This window comes from Lampris incognitus, chromosome 3, assembly GCF_029633865.1.
Source record: "Lampris incognitus isolate fLamInc1 chromosome 3, fLamInc1.hap2, whole genome shotgun sequence".
Lineage (NCBI taxonomy): Eukaryota > Metazoa > Chordata > Actinopteri > Lampriformes > Lampridae > Lampris > Lampris incognitus.
Genome location: NC_079213.1, coordinates 4,977,982 through 4,995,144, shown reverse-complemented (window position 1 = coordinate 4,995,144; position 17,163 = coordinate 4,977,982). Strand labels below are relative to the sequence as shown.

Below are 17,163 nucleotides of genomic sequence, written 5' to 3'. Positions count from 1 at the left end.
GTTTTTAAGGGTCGTTTGTGGACTCGTGAGCCCGGCCAAGTCCCGACCGAGACTTTAAAAGGCGGCGAGGCCAACTCGACGCCAACGGGGCCAAAATTGATGTCCAATCAAACACCATGGCTGCCATCCAGACTTGACTAAAGAGGCTTTTCCCTCCACACAGGAACGCCTCCCGTTCCATTCTGTCATACTTCAGACACGTCAACTGGCGATAAAAACAGACCACTTTACTGATATGATCGCCTATCAAGTCAACAGTGTGTTCTAATGTTTCTTCTTCTTCTTCTTCTTCTTTTGAAGAGGATGAAACAAATATGGATTTTTTTCTGTAAAAAAAAAACAGATTTTATAGGATTTGTATATCGCTGATAAGCGTTTGTCTGGTTATGCTACATATCGTCACCCTCTTGAAATAATGGTCCCCTAAGTCACAGTATCGAGTTTTCCAAAGGACAGAATAAACTGACACGTTTTGTTTCAGTTTATTCCGTGTTTTGGAAAAACTTGAAAATATGACTTAGGGGCCATTATTCTAAGAAGGCGACGACGTCATAGATGACGCCACAACATACATTGTTTCTGTTTTACCCACTTTACATCATCACACGTCACATCCCAGCCTGCCGTTCCTCACGTGATCGACTGATTATTCACTTTTGAAACGAGAGTGATTGTACTCCGCTTCCGGTCCCTGTCCCGTAACGAAGGTTAGTGTGTGCGTGTGTCTCTCGGGGTGTGTGTCGGTGTGTGTGTGCGCGTGCCTGCGCGCGCGCGCCTCCGCGCGTTCCGTGTGTTTACAAACACTCCCGTGTGTAGAAAAGCGCAGAGACAAGCCCCGCCCCTCTGGCCGGGCTGATGCAATGTGATCCATATAAAGGCGCGCCCCCGCCCCTCCTCCCGCAGAACAGCCGTCAGTCTGCGAGCGCGTCACATCTCCGGGAATTTCACACCTTCTGGAAAAAACCAAGTCAAATATTTTTTTTTGTTTTGTTTTCTTGCGTTTTTCACCCGTTTGTTTTCAAGCCCGGTGTGCGTTCAGGTGTTGCCGTCAGGTTTTGTTTTTCACCCCCGCTTCTCCTGCGCTTGAGTCGCCCCGTTGCCTCTCGCAAGCTAAGAGCCAAGAGCGGAGGACTGAGCTCTCTCGTCAGCAACGAGGCGCCTGGGAAGCTCCGAGCATCCGCACCGAATCGAGTCGCCCGGACATTTGTTACCCACCTCCTCCTCCTCCTCCTCTGCTCTGCTCTGCCGCTTCAGAAAAGAAAAGGGGAAATAACGAGCGTCCTCCCATTCCCGCAAAGGTAAGGATGCCGGCGACTTATTCATTCATCTCCTCGCTGACAAGAATAGCCGGATGTGGGGGGCAAGGTTTCCTCCCGTGTGTCATGAACACCGCTGGTTCGAGAGCCGGCGGTGTTATCGGCTCAGGCTTTAGACGCCCGCGTGTGATCAGGCGGAAGGCAGCTGGCCCCTTCGGCACGGACCGATAACCGGGCTGTCCGACACACCGAGGCGGTGTGCAGGCCACGTCGCATGTGCGGGACGTGTTGGCCGCGGCGGTCCTAACGACGCGCTGTGTGGGGGGGGGGGGGCAGACCGAAGCCGTCGGCCGTCGTTTCATATTGTAGCGAATTCGGGGGGGGACGACGCAGCCACGGGAACTGCCGCGGCCGGGACGCGAACCCGTGTCGCCCGCACCGCAGGGGGCCTCGCTAACCGCCCGACTAGAGGGTCCGACCCGCGAGCCACCGGGTCTTCTTATCCATGCACGTTACACTATTAAAGGTCACACGCGCCATCAAATCAATGAAACAATTGGCTACCTGACACCGGCGATGCGGCGGCGGGACGAGCGCACGGGGGTTATTTCCACACCGCCTCATTTACATACGCGAAGAGCTGACGCGACGCGCCCTCGCGCGTGCCTTTGTTTCTTAATTAGCGGTGTCGAGTGCGGCTCGCGGGCCGCATGGTAACGTGTGGCGTGTCAGGCGGGGACGGCGTGAGGCGCGAGACGGGCCGCGCTGCGCAAAACGGGAGAGCCGTGCCCCGTCACGAGCACGTGCCTTTGTTTCCGTCGGAACCGCGCCGGGTGTGATGTCGGCCGGGCCCCGGCCGGACGTACCGAACGTCTCGTCACATATAGAGACGCTGGGGAGGCCCGGTTCCGCTAGGAAAGGTCAGATGCCTCCTCTGTTGGGTCAGCGAATCAAAAGAAAATAAACCCGCTTGGAGCCGCGGTGTGAGTGCTTGTGTCGGGTCGGGAGGCTTCTCGACACCGGTTCTCCCTCGCGGTTCGGAGAAACGTGGACAAAAGGGGGGGAGGGAGGGAGGGGGGGGTCCAAAGGCTCCAATGCGGGTTTTGGCCCATTCATTCGATGTGGCGGTGATGTAGCCGTGCAGACTCGGATGCCGGTCTGGTATTTTTCCACTGCCTCCCTCCCACAGATGAGTCAACCCCCCCTCCTCCTCCCCACCCCTCCCCCTTTCAACCGCCGGTCACGTGATCCGAGATTTATGAGGGGCGCGCGCGGCGCTCCGAGTGCTGTGGGTTTATTCTGAGGGAGGGAGCGCGCGCGCCGCGGGGAGCGGGTATGAACGTGAGAAGGGGTGACGCAGCTTTTAACAAAACACGCGTCCTAAACATCAACCCGGTGCTCTCTGCCTCCCCCCCCTCCACCTCCACCCCTTCACCTCCCCCTCCCCGAAACGCAGCATGAAACAACCGTCTGCCAAGACTGAGATGAGCCGTTTCAACATTTCTCCCGACGAGGACAGCAGCTGCAGCTCCAACAGCAATGAATACAGCTACCAGGACTGCCCCAAAAAGGTCCCGCCCTGCAGGTGAGGGGGGGAGGGGGGGGGCAACAAAAAGAATAAATTATCAGAAACAAAAAAAAAACCAATTCATTCCGTTTTCCACCTACCGGTCACATCACCACGCCTCATTAATGCTTTTGCTGTGTGTGTGTTTTCTTCTCAAGCCAATACCCGGACACGGACGCAGAGAGTCAGAATTTCCTTCCCGAGCACAACCTGGGCAAGAAGAAGTATGAGACGGAATACGTAAGTCTCCGGGCCGCCGTGACTCTTTAACAAAGCAACGTACCTGCCCCGCTCTGTTTGCATCCTCTAACCGTGGCGGGTGTCTCTATTCATTGCACAGCACCAAGGGAACGCGTCCTTCGGGATGTCCGTCTTCAATCTGGGCAACGCCATCATGGGCAGCGGCATTCTGGGCCTGTCCTATGCCATGGCCAACACTGGCATCGCCCTATTTGTGTGAGTAGGGGGGCCCTCTCCATGGTATTGTTTTATTCATATTTCCAGACTGAGATAGGATTACTCCGGTGGAAATGTGTTGTTTGTTTTGTTTTTTTAGTGGTGGGTTTGATATGTGTAGGCCCCTCACGTTCAGTTTCATAATGAAGACATAAAACATTAGGAGGTGAAGGGGTGGAATGGGTCGGGTTTTCTGCAGCACACAGTTTGTGCTGTATGGGGAGCGAGTGAAGCCCTGACACATGTTCAAACGGGCGGTCTGTTTCTGAACTGGCAGTCTAGTTTCATGCAGTTTTTATCTGGGCGGTAGGGACAAGCAGCCTACAGGGGGGGGGAGGGTTAAAACGCTGGTTTAACAGGAAATACTGCCCGTCGTGTTGATTTTGGGTTCGGTGCGGAAAAGACAGCTGACTTCTAGTGCAGAATTTCTAAGGGAATCCAATTTCCCTTGTGCAGTTCAAACTGACGTTACAGAGGCTCAGTGAAGGCGCCCCCTGTAGGCAATGCACTGCATTTTTTTTTAACTGAGAAATCAGCGGTCTACCGAATCTACACTGATAATCTTTTTCCTTTTTTTTTCCCATCCGCTGGATCGGATTTGAAGCGCTTTGATGTGGATCAAGAAGTATCACAATTTAAGAGGGATAAATCTTGAATTATACTTCTTATCCCTAACACGTCTTCATTTGTAGGTAAATAAGCACAGCGTGACACCGGCACCTGCAAAGGTTGCGAGTTCAATTCCCGGTGTGTTTACAATCAGTCCACGTTGGCGTGGAGCAGCTCCTTGGGCTCACACGCCAAGACAGCCATCGGGCAATGAGGGGAAGCTGCTTAGCGGCGGTAATCCTGCTGCAGTCAGGCCAGAGTTATAAACCCCCTGAGAAGTGTACTCACATGAGCTCATGAATGGGGCTGAGCACAGGCTGTTGTGATCTAAGATAAGGGCTCTGCTCTTATCTTCCTTTTTTCCTTCTGCCCCGCCCCGGGCTGGATGCCACAAAGTTGAGAAGCACCTCCGCTGTGGTTGTTTTGAGTCTTGGGGGCGTTCGGTGTCCCTGTTGAAATTGTGAAGAACGGCAGAGTTTTAGGCATTCAAATCTCAGACTCCCTCCCCTGGTCCCTAAGCACCGGTTGTGTCATTAAAAAGGCACAGCAGAGACTATACTTCCTGAGATGTCTTAAAATTTTCAGAATGTCCACAAAAACCTCGGTCAGTTTATACCAGACTACCATAGACAGCATCCTTACTGGGAGCTTACTGGTGTGGTTTGGCAACCTCACTGAACAGGACCACATTTGTGAAGAAGGAAGGCCGTAGGTATGAAGCGGTGAACGGCAAACGGTAGCCAGGGATCTGAAGCCTTCGGCCAGGGTGCAGCCACCGATGGTCACATGTCCTGATCCTCTTCCTCCTCCTGTCCGCGGGAGGAGGCACGCATGCCTCCCATGTCCTTTTATAAGTCGAGCAAGGCTTTAGATGGCTGGAGCTTAGGTTTCTTGAGGTATATTAAAACGGCTTGTCCTGTGTCTGCAGTTTCTGGATGTCAGCTAACAAACATCTGAAGCCATCAAGCTTACCTCTGATCAGCTTACAGTAATGACTGGCGACTATATCTTCCTCATATTCAAAACTGGGAAGGCTCAAGGACGTCTGAAACCAGTTACATCTAAATCACGGATGCTCATCCGGTGTCACTTGCGTTGAAAATTGGTCAAAACTGAGGTAGCAGTGAAACTAAAAATTGCAAAATGAACACGATGCCAATAACAACCAGGAAGGTTTCCATGCAAATGCCCTACGTAATTTAAAACTACTGCTCATCCACAGTTCATGAATGCTTTAGTAGTATGTGATGTGAATAGTTGGTGTCTGGTAGGAAAAAATGACAATGTATAGTGTTTACCATCTTCATCATAGCAGCCAAATGAGGAAGAGGACGGCAGGTAGTGTTGAGTTTGAAGAAGTTGCTGTGTCTAACAAGCAGATATGACAGAACAAGCTGGTAGAAGACCTTTACCAACAGATAACACAACATCAATAAGTAAAACTCGGGCATCTGGGTAGCGAAGCGGTCTGTTCCGTTGCCTACCGACACGGGGATCCCGGTTCGAATCCCCATGTTACCTCCGGCTTGGTCGGGCGTCCCTACAGACGCAATGGCCCCGTCTGTGGGTGGGAAGCGAGATGTGGGTATGTGTCCTGGTCGCCGCACTAGCGCTTCCTCTGGTTGGTCGGGGTGCCTGTTCGGGGGGGAGGGGGAACTGGGGAGAATCGCATGATCCTCCCTCGCGCTACGTCCCACTGGCGAAACTCCTCACTGTCAGGTGAAAAGAAGTGGCTGGTGACTCCACATGTGTATGGGAGGAGGCATGTGGTAGTCTGCAGCCCTCCCCGGATCAGCAGAGGGGGTGGCGCAGCGACCGGGACGGCTCGGAAGAGTGGGGTAATTGGCCGGCTACAATTGGGGAGAAAAGGGCGGGGGGGGGGGGGGTCAAAAAAAAGAAGTAAAACTCAGGTTCAACCAGAGCACTGCTGACTCTCATTCATTCTGAACGGCGCTCCAACAACACTCGCCTTACCAACACCTACACAGGCGTCAGTAAGTTCAAACTAAACCAAAACCTTCAGCATCTTCAACACACGTACGGTACCAGACTGCTGATACAGGTTTGTTCCTCGGTTGAAATCCGATGCACCCCGCGTACAAACTGAGGTTACAGACCATCTGACCTTGGTTTTGGCCTTTTCCCCCGATTGTCAGATGACAGCAGTTAAGAAAAGGCGTTTATCATTGAGCTGACCTTGGAATTCATCGTTGGGTAGGTTTAAAGTGGACCAGCACGCGGTCCAGAGTCGCCTGCAGCTAACTGCACCACGTTTGCATTGACAAGGCATCGTTTCGGTTTGGGGGTTGCTGTTTATAGGTCGTATATGAAACTCGCATAATAAATCTCGTTTGATGAGAGGGCAGAGGTCAGCCACGGGGGGGGGGGGGGCAGCGTCCATACAGCTGAAAGGGTTATATTGTCTTACTCAAGAATACTTCGGCAGAGGAAAGGGTAATGGTTCTGGCTTAACAGCTGCTCTGTGGAAGGCGTGTGGTAAAGGACGCATTTGTAAAAGGAAATTAAACGTTTTGTTTTTTTGTCTGTTTGCAGGATTCTCCTCGTGGCTGTTGCCATCTTCTCCCTGTACTCTGTCCACCTGCTGCTGAAGACGGCCAAAGAAGGCGGTAAGGCAGAGGAAACGTTGGGGAATGTTTGTGAGGAAGTTGTGTGAGTGAGAGAGACGATGTGGGCCCTCAAAGGTGTTCACCACTTGCCGTTTCTTTTTCCTGCTTCCTGTTTGTTTTCTTCCAATTCACACCAGTTGGTTTCATTCAAATGTCCCAAGGGCCATTTTGAGGTTTCGTACTCATTTTTTTGGGCTCTGTGTCCTCTCTGCTGACTTGTGTCTCTGTGGGGGGGTTTTAACGTATGAAGACAGATGACGAGGAAAGGTTTAACACGTGTGCCTGTGTGTCCTCCTTCCCGTTGCAGGGTCGCTGGTCTACGAACAGCTGGGTTACAAAGCCTTCGGGATGCCAGGGAAACTGGCCGCCTCCTGCTCCATCACCATGCAGAATATCGGAGGTGAGACAAGCATGCGTTCAGGGTCAGATTAGATCACAAAGGCGAGGAAGCAACCTTGACGTCGCCTGTAACTCATGAATGTGTTTTGGTTTTTTTTTCCTTTTCACTTCTTAAAACGTTACGCAACCACGATAGACTCAACTTTTTATATTCGTAGGCTTGTATTTATTCGAAATCCTCATCATTAAGAATATCCCCCCCTGGAAGCATCCAGGTAGCGTGGTGGTCTATTCCGTTGCCTACCAACACGGGGATCGCTGGTTCGAATCCCCGTGTTACCTCCAGCTTGGTCGGGCGTCCCTACAGACACAATTGGCCGTGTCTGCTGGTGGGAAGGCGGACGTGGGTATGTGTCCTGGTTGCTGCGCTAGCGCCTCCTCTGGTCGGTCAGGGCACCTGTTCGGGGTGGAGCCGGGAACTGTGGGGAATAGCGTGATCCTCCCACGCGCTACGTCCCCCCCGGTGAAACTCCTCACTGTCAGGTGAAAAGAAGCGGCTGGCGACTCCACATGTGTATGGGAGGAGGCATGTGGTAGTCTGCAGCCCTCCCCGGATCAGCAGAGGGGGTGCAGCAGAGACCGGGACGGCTCGGAAGAGTGGGGTCATTGGCTGGATACAGTTGGGGAGGAAAGGGGGGGTGGGGATATCCCTCTGAGCGTGAACTAACATGACTTTTTATTTTAAACAAAATGAATGGAAATCTTGCCCAGTGAATTCATATGCAGGAAAACAGCTGTCTTGGGAAAGAAAGTTCCAGAAAAGAGTTGAGCAGTCATTAAATAGGCTTGGGTCGAAACCCCACAAGAAAAACCTGCCCTGTTGCCAAATGTTATTTCTGTCTCTCGCCAACAATTTTTTCCCCTTTTGTTTTTTTTTTTTTTAATAGAGCTGAGAACATTTTTCTGACATGTCACTGGGTCAGCGCTGGAAATGACTAACGCTGGAATGACTTTCCCTTTTTTTCAGCCATGTCAAGCTACCTCTACATCGTCAAGTATGAGCTGCCTATTGTCATCCGGGCCTTTGTGGGAGACGACAATACGTAAGTGACCACATTTGTGAGTGTGTGTTTGTGTGCCTGATGTTTGGTCACAGAGGGTTACTCAAGTTGGAGTGGTACATCAGGCAAAATGGCCGCCGATTGTTTTTCCAAGTGTGGAGAGAAGGTGAAGCGGAGTCTTTGTCCCTGTGGTCGAGGAGAAGAGCGAGCGGGGCGCGGGGGGTGATGGAGGGAGAGAGCGAGAGAGATGGAGGGATGCTGTTGAGAGCAGCGGTTCAAAGAAGCCTTTTAGAGTCAGTGCCGCATCGAGACAAGAGAGCGGGGTGATCTCACTCCGACATCACCCTCGCCCATCAAACATTGATGTGGTTCTGCCAGCTTCTCCGAGCGCTATTTCTGTGCACGTTGTGGTCATTTCGCCCACATGGGCTTTAACTCCCCCCAATCCAGATGCCGATAAATGAGGGATTCAAAAAGAAAAGATAGGCTCAAAGGGAAGCTAGAAAGATTTGCTCATCTTCGATGGGAAAAAAACATCTAACCCAGCTGTAACCCCTACTGGGTTACGCATTTTAGAAGCGTGACGTGAAGATGATTTGTAAAGAGAGATGACCTGATATGGGATAATCGTTCCTGAAGGGATTTGTCAGCTGATGATGACATCATCACGTCTGTTCGCTTCTGATAATGTCGAGTTACAGTGATGGAGAAACACTAAAATGACAGTAAAATACATACAAGACAGATGGATACAGCCACAAGGATAGACAGACACACAGACAGAGTGATAGACATATACATACGTAGATAACTGACATGCGTTATCTTTTTGTTCCAGAGAATGGTACACAAATGGAGACTATCTGGTTATGCTTGTCTCGGTGATCATTATTCTGCCCCTATCTCTCCTCAGGAACCTGGGTAAGTGTGTGCGTTGGCTTTGTGAAATCCAGTCCTTGTGCAAATACTTGCTTTGGGTGGGGTTTGTTACGCACAACCCTGTGTGTAAAACTCGTAAAAGTTGAAGCGATTTGGAGAAAACGCAAACACATTGGACCAGCCAGGAAGTGCTGACAAACATTCAAACTGTGACACAAACTTTGTAGAATAAACGGTACCTGTTGCAAAACAGTCTCTAAAGTGGGTCCAGGGTTTACAAAGGGGTCAGTGGAAGTCTTAAATCACATTAACACAAATTCTCCGAGCGGGTTCGTGCCGAGAAAAGTCAATCCCTCCTCCAACTGTGTTTACATCTGAAGTGGTCTAATGGGTTTGTTTATTTGTGTTTCCATGTTCTTCCTCAGGCTATCTTGGTTACACCAGTGGATTCTCGCTGCTCTGCATGGTCTTCTTCCTGATTGTGGTGAGTTAAGCCACCCCCACCACCACCACCGACTTTTTTCCCCTCCTTTCAAATTGTGTTTTCTTCCTCATCGTTGCCACGGTAACAAACGAATCCCAGTAATACACGTTAGCTCACTTGTCCATTCTGCTCGGCGATGTTGGATCATTTCAGGGAATAAGCTCTTTTTCCAGGAAGTCCCCCCCCCCGTGTCAGCCAGCAAAATCTTCCATGCGTCGGTGTTGTGGAAAACAGATTTTAGTTAATGCCACGGGGGGGTTGTAGTAAAACACTTCTTTGGAACCACCGGTTGGACAGAGTATTTGCGTGATCTGGTTTCGCCAAGAAAACATTTCTGGTATTTCCATTACAAACTTCCATTTCCCGTTGGGAGTCTTCCGCTCAAACAGGAAATGGAAGTTTTTGTGAAATGAAACATCCCCACACCATTTACTCCTATTATTGCATGTTTTAATCCAAACCCCAATTGAACACCCATTTGCCTGTCTTCCAGGTGATCTACAAAAAGTTCCAGATTTCCTGCTCTCTGCTTGACGCCATATACTCGCAGAACAAGACGTTGAGCCGAGTCCCGAACACCACCAACTCCCAACTCAACACCCCCGCCGTCAACTACAACGAGGATTCCTGCACGCCAAAATACTTTGTCTTCAACTCGGAGGTGAGAATCCAAACCTCTATAGACACGTATATGTATATGTGTATTATATGTGTATTTCCAAAGTGTTTCTAAATCTGAATTTTTGCATTCAAACCCTCTGAAAAATGTCTGTAAAATGTAGTAATGCGCTAACCAGCAATGTTACCATAACTGGCTTTACATCTGGCTGCCATTTGTTGTATAGGAGAGGGTATTTTATCTGTCAACTGGATGTCTTGTATGGTTGTGAAATTTTAGCTGTTAGCATTTTGATGGACTCTGTGATAACAGCTAATAGTATTATGCAGTTGCTGTGTTTTGTCGCTGAGGATTTTTTAAGACGAGTTTGATGTTTTGTGTTTCAGACCGTCTACGCTGTGCCCATTCTGACCTTCGCTTTTGTGTGCCACCCAGCCATCCTGCCCATGTATGAGGAGCTTAAAGAGTAAGTGACACCATCACACACATGTAGACACACACCAGTACACTGATGAGCCAAAACATTATGACCACTCGCAGGTGAATGGTCTATCATCTCCAGACCAGGGCACATGTCAAGATCTGGGTAGATTAGATGGTAGGTGACCATCAGTTCTCGTAGTCAACATGTTGGATGCATGAGAAATGGTAGGGGTGAAGACCTGAGCGACTTTGACAAGGGCCAAATTGTTATGGCCAGACGACTGGGTCAGAGCATCTCTGAAACAGCAAGGCTTGTGGGGTGCTCCCGGTCAGCAGCGGTGAGTATCTACTGACAGTGGTACGAGGAGGGACAAACCACAAACCGGTGACAGGGTGTTGGCTGCCCAAGGCTCATCGACACGCAAGGGCAACGAAGGCTATCCCGTCTGGTCCGAACCGACAGAAGGTCTACTGTGGCACAAGTCACAGAACATTTTAATGATGGTTATGGGAGGAATGTGTCACAACACACAGTGCATCGCAGTCTGCTGCGTAGCCGCAGACCAGTCAGTGTCCATGAGGACTCCTGTCCACCGTCGAAAGCACCTACAATGGGCACGTGACCGTCGGAACTCGACCTTGGAGCAGTGGAAGGAGGTCGCCTGGTCTGATGAGTCCCGTTTTCTTTTAGCTCACGTAGGGAAGTGATGGCACCAGGATGCACTGTGGGAAGATGACAAGCCAGTGGAAGGAGTGCGATGCTCTGAGCAATGCTCTGCTGGGAAACCCTGGGTCCAACCATTCATGTGGACGTCAATTTGACACATGCCATCTACCTAAACATAGTTGCAGACCCAGTACACCCCTTCATTGCAATGGTATTCCCTGATGGCAGTGACGTCTTTCAGCAGGATAATGTGCCCTGCCACACTGAACACAACGTTCAGGAATGGTTTGAGGAACATGATGAGATGTTCAAGGTGTTGCCCTGGCCTCCAAATTCTCCAGATCTCAATCCAACTGAATATCTGTGGGATGTGCTGGACCGACAAGTCTGATCCACAATGGCTCCACTTGAAGTATCTGGTGCTAATGTTTTGGTGGCAGATACTACAAGACACTTCCAGGGGTCTTGTAGAGTCCATGCCTCATGTGCTGTGTTAGCGGCACATGGAGGACTAACAGCATATTAGACAGGTAGTCATAATGTTTTGCCTCATCGGTGTATATGGACATTCACACCTGCACATACACACCCGAACACATCCATAGACAAGCCAACACACACACGCACATGTACATGCCACTGATACAAATATGCAAGTATTCCTACATACATGTGCTCATTCACAAACACACGCATACAAAAATCAAGTTTTGGGTTTTCATTAAAAAAAAGATAGGAAGAAAGATCATCTCCAAGAATTTCAGAAGAAAGAGAAGAACGAGTTTCTGGTAATAATAAAAGAATTCCTTCCTCTTGCAGCCGTTCCCGCAGGAAGATGCAAGGCGTGGCCAACGTCTCCTTCCTGGCCATGTTCATCATGTACCTGCTGGCCGCCCTCTTTGGATACCTGACTTTCAACAGTGAGTCTCTTCCCTTCCACGATGCCACGCTAAAAAAACAAAACGACACGTAAAACCTGACGTGAAAAGTAAACTAAATGCACCGCATTCTGTTGTGTCGTACATACAAACGAAAACAGATAGCAACCGTGAAATATTTCAGATCGAGAGGTGTGAGGGAAACATTGCACCATAGGAGAAGAAGTTGAGAGCATTTTAAGGTAAAACTAGAGGTCATTAAAAAAGGAAGGGATAAGAAAAGGATCGGCTGTAGGAGCGATGGGTTTGGGAATTATTTTCTTGACGGTATCAGTTTCAGACAACTCAAGAGTATGAGACAGAAAGATGAATTTAGACGGACACAGATTTACACTGCAGTTTGTGCTTAAAAGTCTATTTGATAACTTGGCAAAATAGCGAAGGTCAGAATTATATCCCAGTCGCACTTGTGATGACCTCAAACAACAAACACGCACGGTCGATCAACAGTAACCAGCAGACTGGTGATAATGTTCCTTTTAAAGAATTTGTTTTCTTTATAAACCAAATCAACAAAAGAAGATTATACTTTAAAGTACCATCAAAATGGGGCATCCGGGCAGTGTGGCGGTCTATTCCCATTCTTACCAACACGAGGATTGGCGGTTCGAATCCCGTGTTACCTTTGGCTTTGTAAACAGCACGACGCCATTCCTATGATGCGGTTTTGATCCATAAATATCCCCATGCCGCTCGTCACCATCTTGCTCGTAGTTTTGCGGTGGCTGAAAATTGGCATCAGTCTGCACAGTAGAAACAGGAGGTGCTGCATGTTATACTGAGCTGCCTGTTTTTGCCAATGGCGTTACCATGTCCTCATGACCATCATCAAATAACCTGTACCAAACAGTTATCTGAAAGATAAATGCTGGAAGAGACCTTGGTGAAAGGTTTAATTTGGGGTGTATTTTGTGTTCTTTTTTTGGTTTGCCGTGTATTCAATTCACCTACATGGGTGTGGGTTGGTTTAAAGGTTTTACTGGAAATAGTCACTAGAGAGCGCTAGAGACACTTGGGTTTCACTTTTCAAGGCGCTCATGTCGTCCACAGTCTACGTCTCGGCTCTGTATTGTGGACGTAACGGTTGCAGTTTGTGACGTTTCCTCCTTCACTTCCTGTTTCAGCTCGCGTGGAGTCCGAGCTGCTGCACACCTACTCCAGAGTCTACAAGTTTGACGTCATCCTGCTGATTGTGCGTCTGGCTGTGCTCACCGCTGTCACCCTGACTGTCCCCGTGGTGCTGTTCCCCGTAAGTGACAGAGATATGCACAAAAAGAGAGGTCAAAGGTCATGACTGTCTACAGGGGCTCAGGGCTCTGTTGCGGTGTGTTTTAGCTCTCCCAGGAACATCTCTCCTCTCTTAAGGGCCTCATGACTACGAACACGCTGGTTCATCAACGCAAAGATTTTTTTTCCATTGCATTGAGGCGGTCCTTAAATGATTTTAACTGCTCTCTCTCCCTCCCTCGCCCCGCAGATTCGGACCTCGGTCAACCAGCTCCTGTGCGCCTCCAAAGAGTTCAGTTGGGTCCGTCACACTGTCATCACCGTGGTTCTGTTGGCCAGCACCAACGCCCTGGTCATCTTAGTCCCAACGATCCGAGACATCTTCGGCTTCATCGGTGAGCTTTGTGTGTGTGTGTGCACGCACAGATTTTAAAAATGGCATTTTATGCTACTATCCTGTAGACACCTATGGTGATACTGGTAACTGCAGTAGTATTTGAGCTCGGATATTTGTTCGCGTGTAAATCTTCAGGACTGTAGCTTTAACTATCACAGCTGGTCGAGTAGGTTACTGAGACAGAGACAGCTGGAAGTGTGTGTGTGTTTATGTAGGACAAGTCTCAAGTCAAGGAAATACTGTCAGGAAAGGCAACCAGGAAATCCGTTATGTGGAGAGGATGGAAGTGTGTGTGTGTGTGTGTTAATGTCAGAGACAGAATGAAAAGCAGAGCGAGATACTGTGTCTGTGTCTGAATACTCTGCTATGTACTACATACTGCAAGAATATACCATAGACTTAAAAGTGCTACATGCTGCCGAATGCTTGCTATCCGCTAAGATACACGTCCAGTCAAATTGTACTAGATTTTCAGCAAAAATAGCTTACATGAGCGTTCGGGTGGCGTTGCAGTCTATTCTGTTGCCTACCTACACAGGGATCGGCGGTTCAAATCCCCGTGTTATCTGCGGCTTGGTCGGGCATCCCTACATGTGACACAATTGGCTGTGTCTATGGGTGGGAAGCTGGATGTGAGTGTGTCCTGGTTGCTGCACTAGCGCCTCCTCTGGCTGGTCGGGGGGTGCCTGTTCAGGCGGGAAGGGGGAACTGGGGGGAATAGTGTGATCCTCCCACACACTACGACCCCCTGGTGAAACTCCTCACTGTCAGGTGAAAAGAAGCGGCTGGCGACTCCACATGTATGGGAGGAGGCGTGTGGTAGTCTGCAGCCCTCCCCGGATCGGCAGAGGGGGTGGAGCAGCGACCGGGACGGCTTGGAATAGTGATTGGGAAAAAAAAAGGGGGGGGGGTCCACAAAAATAAAATAAATAAATTGCATACATATAGTATACTAAAAAGCGGACTATACAGTACATACTACGGCTACAGTATGGGTATTCGGACACAATCTGTCCATCTGCTGGTGTGGAAACCGACTTCCTGTTATCTAAAAGCCAAAATGTCTTCTCTCATCCAGGCGCCTCGGCTGCAGCCATGCTCATCTTCATCTTGCCATCTGCCTTCTACATCCGACTGGTGAAGAAGGAGTCCATGAAGTCTGTGCAGAAGATCGGGGTAAGAGACAAACCTCCACAACGGCTCTCCAGCTCTTATTATCGCACACATAAATAACTTGTACGGAAACACATTTTCTAGTGTTCCCTTAAGTACTTCCGTAGACAATAATATTCAACACGATACATATTTGGAAGGAAATAATTGATAAACTGAATTTGTTTGATAAAATATTCAATAATTTTGGGGCGTCCGGGCAGCCTAGTGATCTATTCCGTTGCCTACCAACGTGGGGATCGCTGGTTCAAATCCCCGTGTTACCTCCGGCTTGGTCGGGCGTCCCTGCAGACACAATTGGCCGTGTCTGCGGGTGGGAAACCAGATGTGGGTATGTGTCCTGGTGACTGCACTGGCGCCTTCCCTGGTCGGTCGGGGCGCCTGTTCGGGGAGGGGAGGGGGAACAGCGTGATCCACCCACGCGCTACGTCCCCCTGGTGAAACTCCTCACTGTCAGGTGAAAAGAAGCGGCCGGTGACTCCACATGTATCAAGAGGAGGCTTGTGGTAGTCTGCAGCCCTCCCCGGACCGGCAGAGCAGCGACCGGGACGGCTCGGAAGAGTGGGGTAATTGGCCAAGTACGATTGGGGAGGAAAACCAGGAAAAATCTTTAAAAAAAAACAAAAAAGGCATTTCTATGTGCATTATCAAGTATTGCATTAGAAAAGCTGGATAGAAACAGCAAAATGTGGTCAAACATCCACAATATCCCCAAAAAAAGTTGAGATGTTTGCCGGAGGAGGTTTTTGCTTTCGTCAACAAAGCGTTGATGCTCTACGTGGGCAACGGAAATGCATTTGTTGAGTAGAAAAGAGAAACGCAAACAGAATTTAATCACGATCGTCTGTTCCGTCATCTTAAAGTTTTCCTCCGGTTCGCCAGGTTGTAGCCACCGACAGCCGTCGTAGGTTTAAGTTCAGCGGTGGGTAAAAACGTGACTTCAAATGTAAATAATGCAAATCTTTGCCTGCAGGCCACCATCTTTCTGATCTGCGGCTTCTTGGTCATGATCGGCAGTATGAGCCTCATCGTCCTGGACTGGGTCCACAACTTTGGCGCCGTGCAGAGCAGCCCGGCTGACGGACACTAAACGCCGCGGCGGACGAACGAAAAACAGACGTAAACAACGGACAGACTGACTTGATGCTCGGCTTCTAACTCCTGAGCGAAAGACCATGCCATTCCAAGAGAATGTATCCAGACTTTGTACAGTATTCCTTTAGGCCACAATGATGGTATCTGACTTTTTTTCTTATTATTGTTATTTTATTTTTTTGTCTTCGTTTTATTTTTATGCTGTTAGGCTGTTTTTTTTTCTTTTTTTCTCGATGTTGTTTTTTGTAGTAATGGTACAGTTAAAAAGAAACATTTTGGAGGTGCCTCAAACAGGGATGACTTCGTCATAAGAGTTCAAAATGCAGCTTACAGTCAGGTACGGTTGAGTGTGCGACCTTCGACCTTCGGCTGATGACCTCGAAGATCAGCAGCGACGCGTCCGAGCGAGCCGTACGGAAAGAAAACGAAACGAACACAAAAACTTGAACCTCCTGAAACCGAGACGAACTCGAGGCAGTAGACTTGAACATGGATTCTTCTCAAGGAAAATTGAGTTCCTTCCAACAGTTTTATTTTTACTTACTTTGCCAAAAGTTCATATTTGTAAAATGTCTTTGTATAGTGGAAAAGCACTTACTTCTCAGCACACTTAGGAAGAAAAGAAGAAAAAAGAAAAAAAAACCCTGTCAGTTTCACGGGCCGGACGTGTTCGCCTGCCTATCAGTATTCTTACCGAGGCTTTGTGACCTTGCTTCTAGTGAGAGCTTGACTTGTACAGATGTTTTAGCGTGAAGCGGATGAACCCCGCCTCGTTACACCGACACCGGGAGCTGCAGAGCAATGTCCTGTAGGAGGAGAGACTGAACTTTTAACACTGAACTCCTTCTTTTCCAACCTGCTGAAGATTTTTGCTGGGATGAAATTGCGCGCAGAGACGACACTACCGCTTAAAAGAGGCCCAGGAGCCACCTCAGCCCCGGCTTCCCTCTCCTGAATGAGGGGGAACAACGCATTTTTTTCTTTATGGGAGAATACATTGAATTTGACCACATGCCGTGGTTGTCATGTACATGTTAATCTTGCAAAAACGAACACACAAGACAAAAACAACAAAAAACAACAAAAAAAAAAGCCAGAAGAAACGAGAGATTGAGGGTATCCTCATGGCAGAGAGACCGCGCACAAACCAAACGACGTCGAGTAAACGTTACGATATCGCCTCCATCGCAGAGCTTACAGACGGCGTCTGTCACAGTTTTGAGTGTCTTTCTTTTTCCTCGTCGGTTGCACAGATTTGTGCTCTGTAAACGTACACATTGGATCAAAAACCTGGAGAGCCTGAGCGGCGGCGGCGAGCCGAGCCTCGGCCCGTTTCCCCCGTCAGG

General features: G+C 49.2%; 1 protein-coding gene across 4 annotated transcripts; it reads left to right on the top strand.

The window, feature by feature from the left end:
• Positions 1-906: 906 nt before the first annotated feature.
• slc38a2 (solute carrier family 38 member 2) lies at positions 907-16,374 on the top strand. 4 transcript variants are annotated; one of them, XM_056277872.1, is made up of 16 exons: positions 1,165-1,298; positions 2,713-2,841; positions 2,982-3,063; positions 3,164-3,279; positions 6,442-6,515; positions 6,823-6,915; positions 7,882-7,957; positions 8,754-8,836; positions 9,220-9,278; positions 9,772-9,939; positions 10,284-10,363; positions 11,807-11,907; positions 13,050-13,174; positions 13,403-13,547; positions 14,628-14,725; positions 15,696-16,374. In XM_056277872.1, exons 2-16 carry the CDS (start codon positions 2,714-2,716, stop codon positions 15,810-15,812), a joined length of 1,545 nt encoding a protein of 514 aa, XP_056133847.1. In that variant the 5' UTR covers positions 1,165-1,298; position 2,713; the 3' UTR covers positions 15,813-16,374. The 4 variants fall into 4 exon arrangements, with proteins under 4 accessions (XP_056133850.1, XP_056133848.1, XP_056133847.1 ...); XM_056277875.1 differs by lacking the exon at positions 2,713-2,841 and having other exon boundaries at positions 907-1,298; XM_056277873.1 differs by lacking the exon at positions 3,164-3,279 and having other exon boundaries at positions 1,159-1,298.
• Positions 16,375-17,163: the final 789 nt, after the last annotated feature.

Bases quoted from the DNA above. Each gene is read 5' to 3' on its own strand.
- slc38a2 (XM_056277872.1), top strand. From the start codon at position 2,714: ATGAAACAACCGTCTGCCAAGACTGAGATGAGCCGTTTCAACATTTCT. The intron at 9,940-10,283 runs GTGAGAATCCAA...TTTGTGTTTCAG, and splicing joins ACTTTGTCTTCAACTCGGAG to ACCGTCTACGCTGTGCCCAT. The intron at 13,548-14,627 runs GTGAGCTTTGTG...TCTCTCATCCAG, and splicing joins AGACATCTTCGGCTTCATCG to GCGCCTCGGCTGCAGCCATG.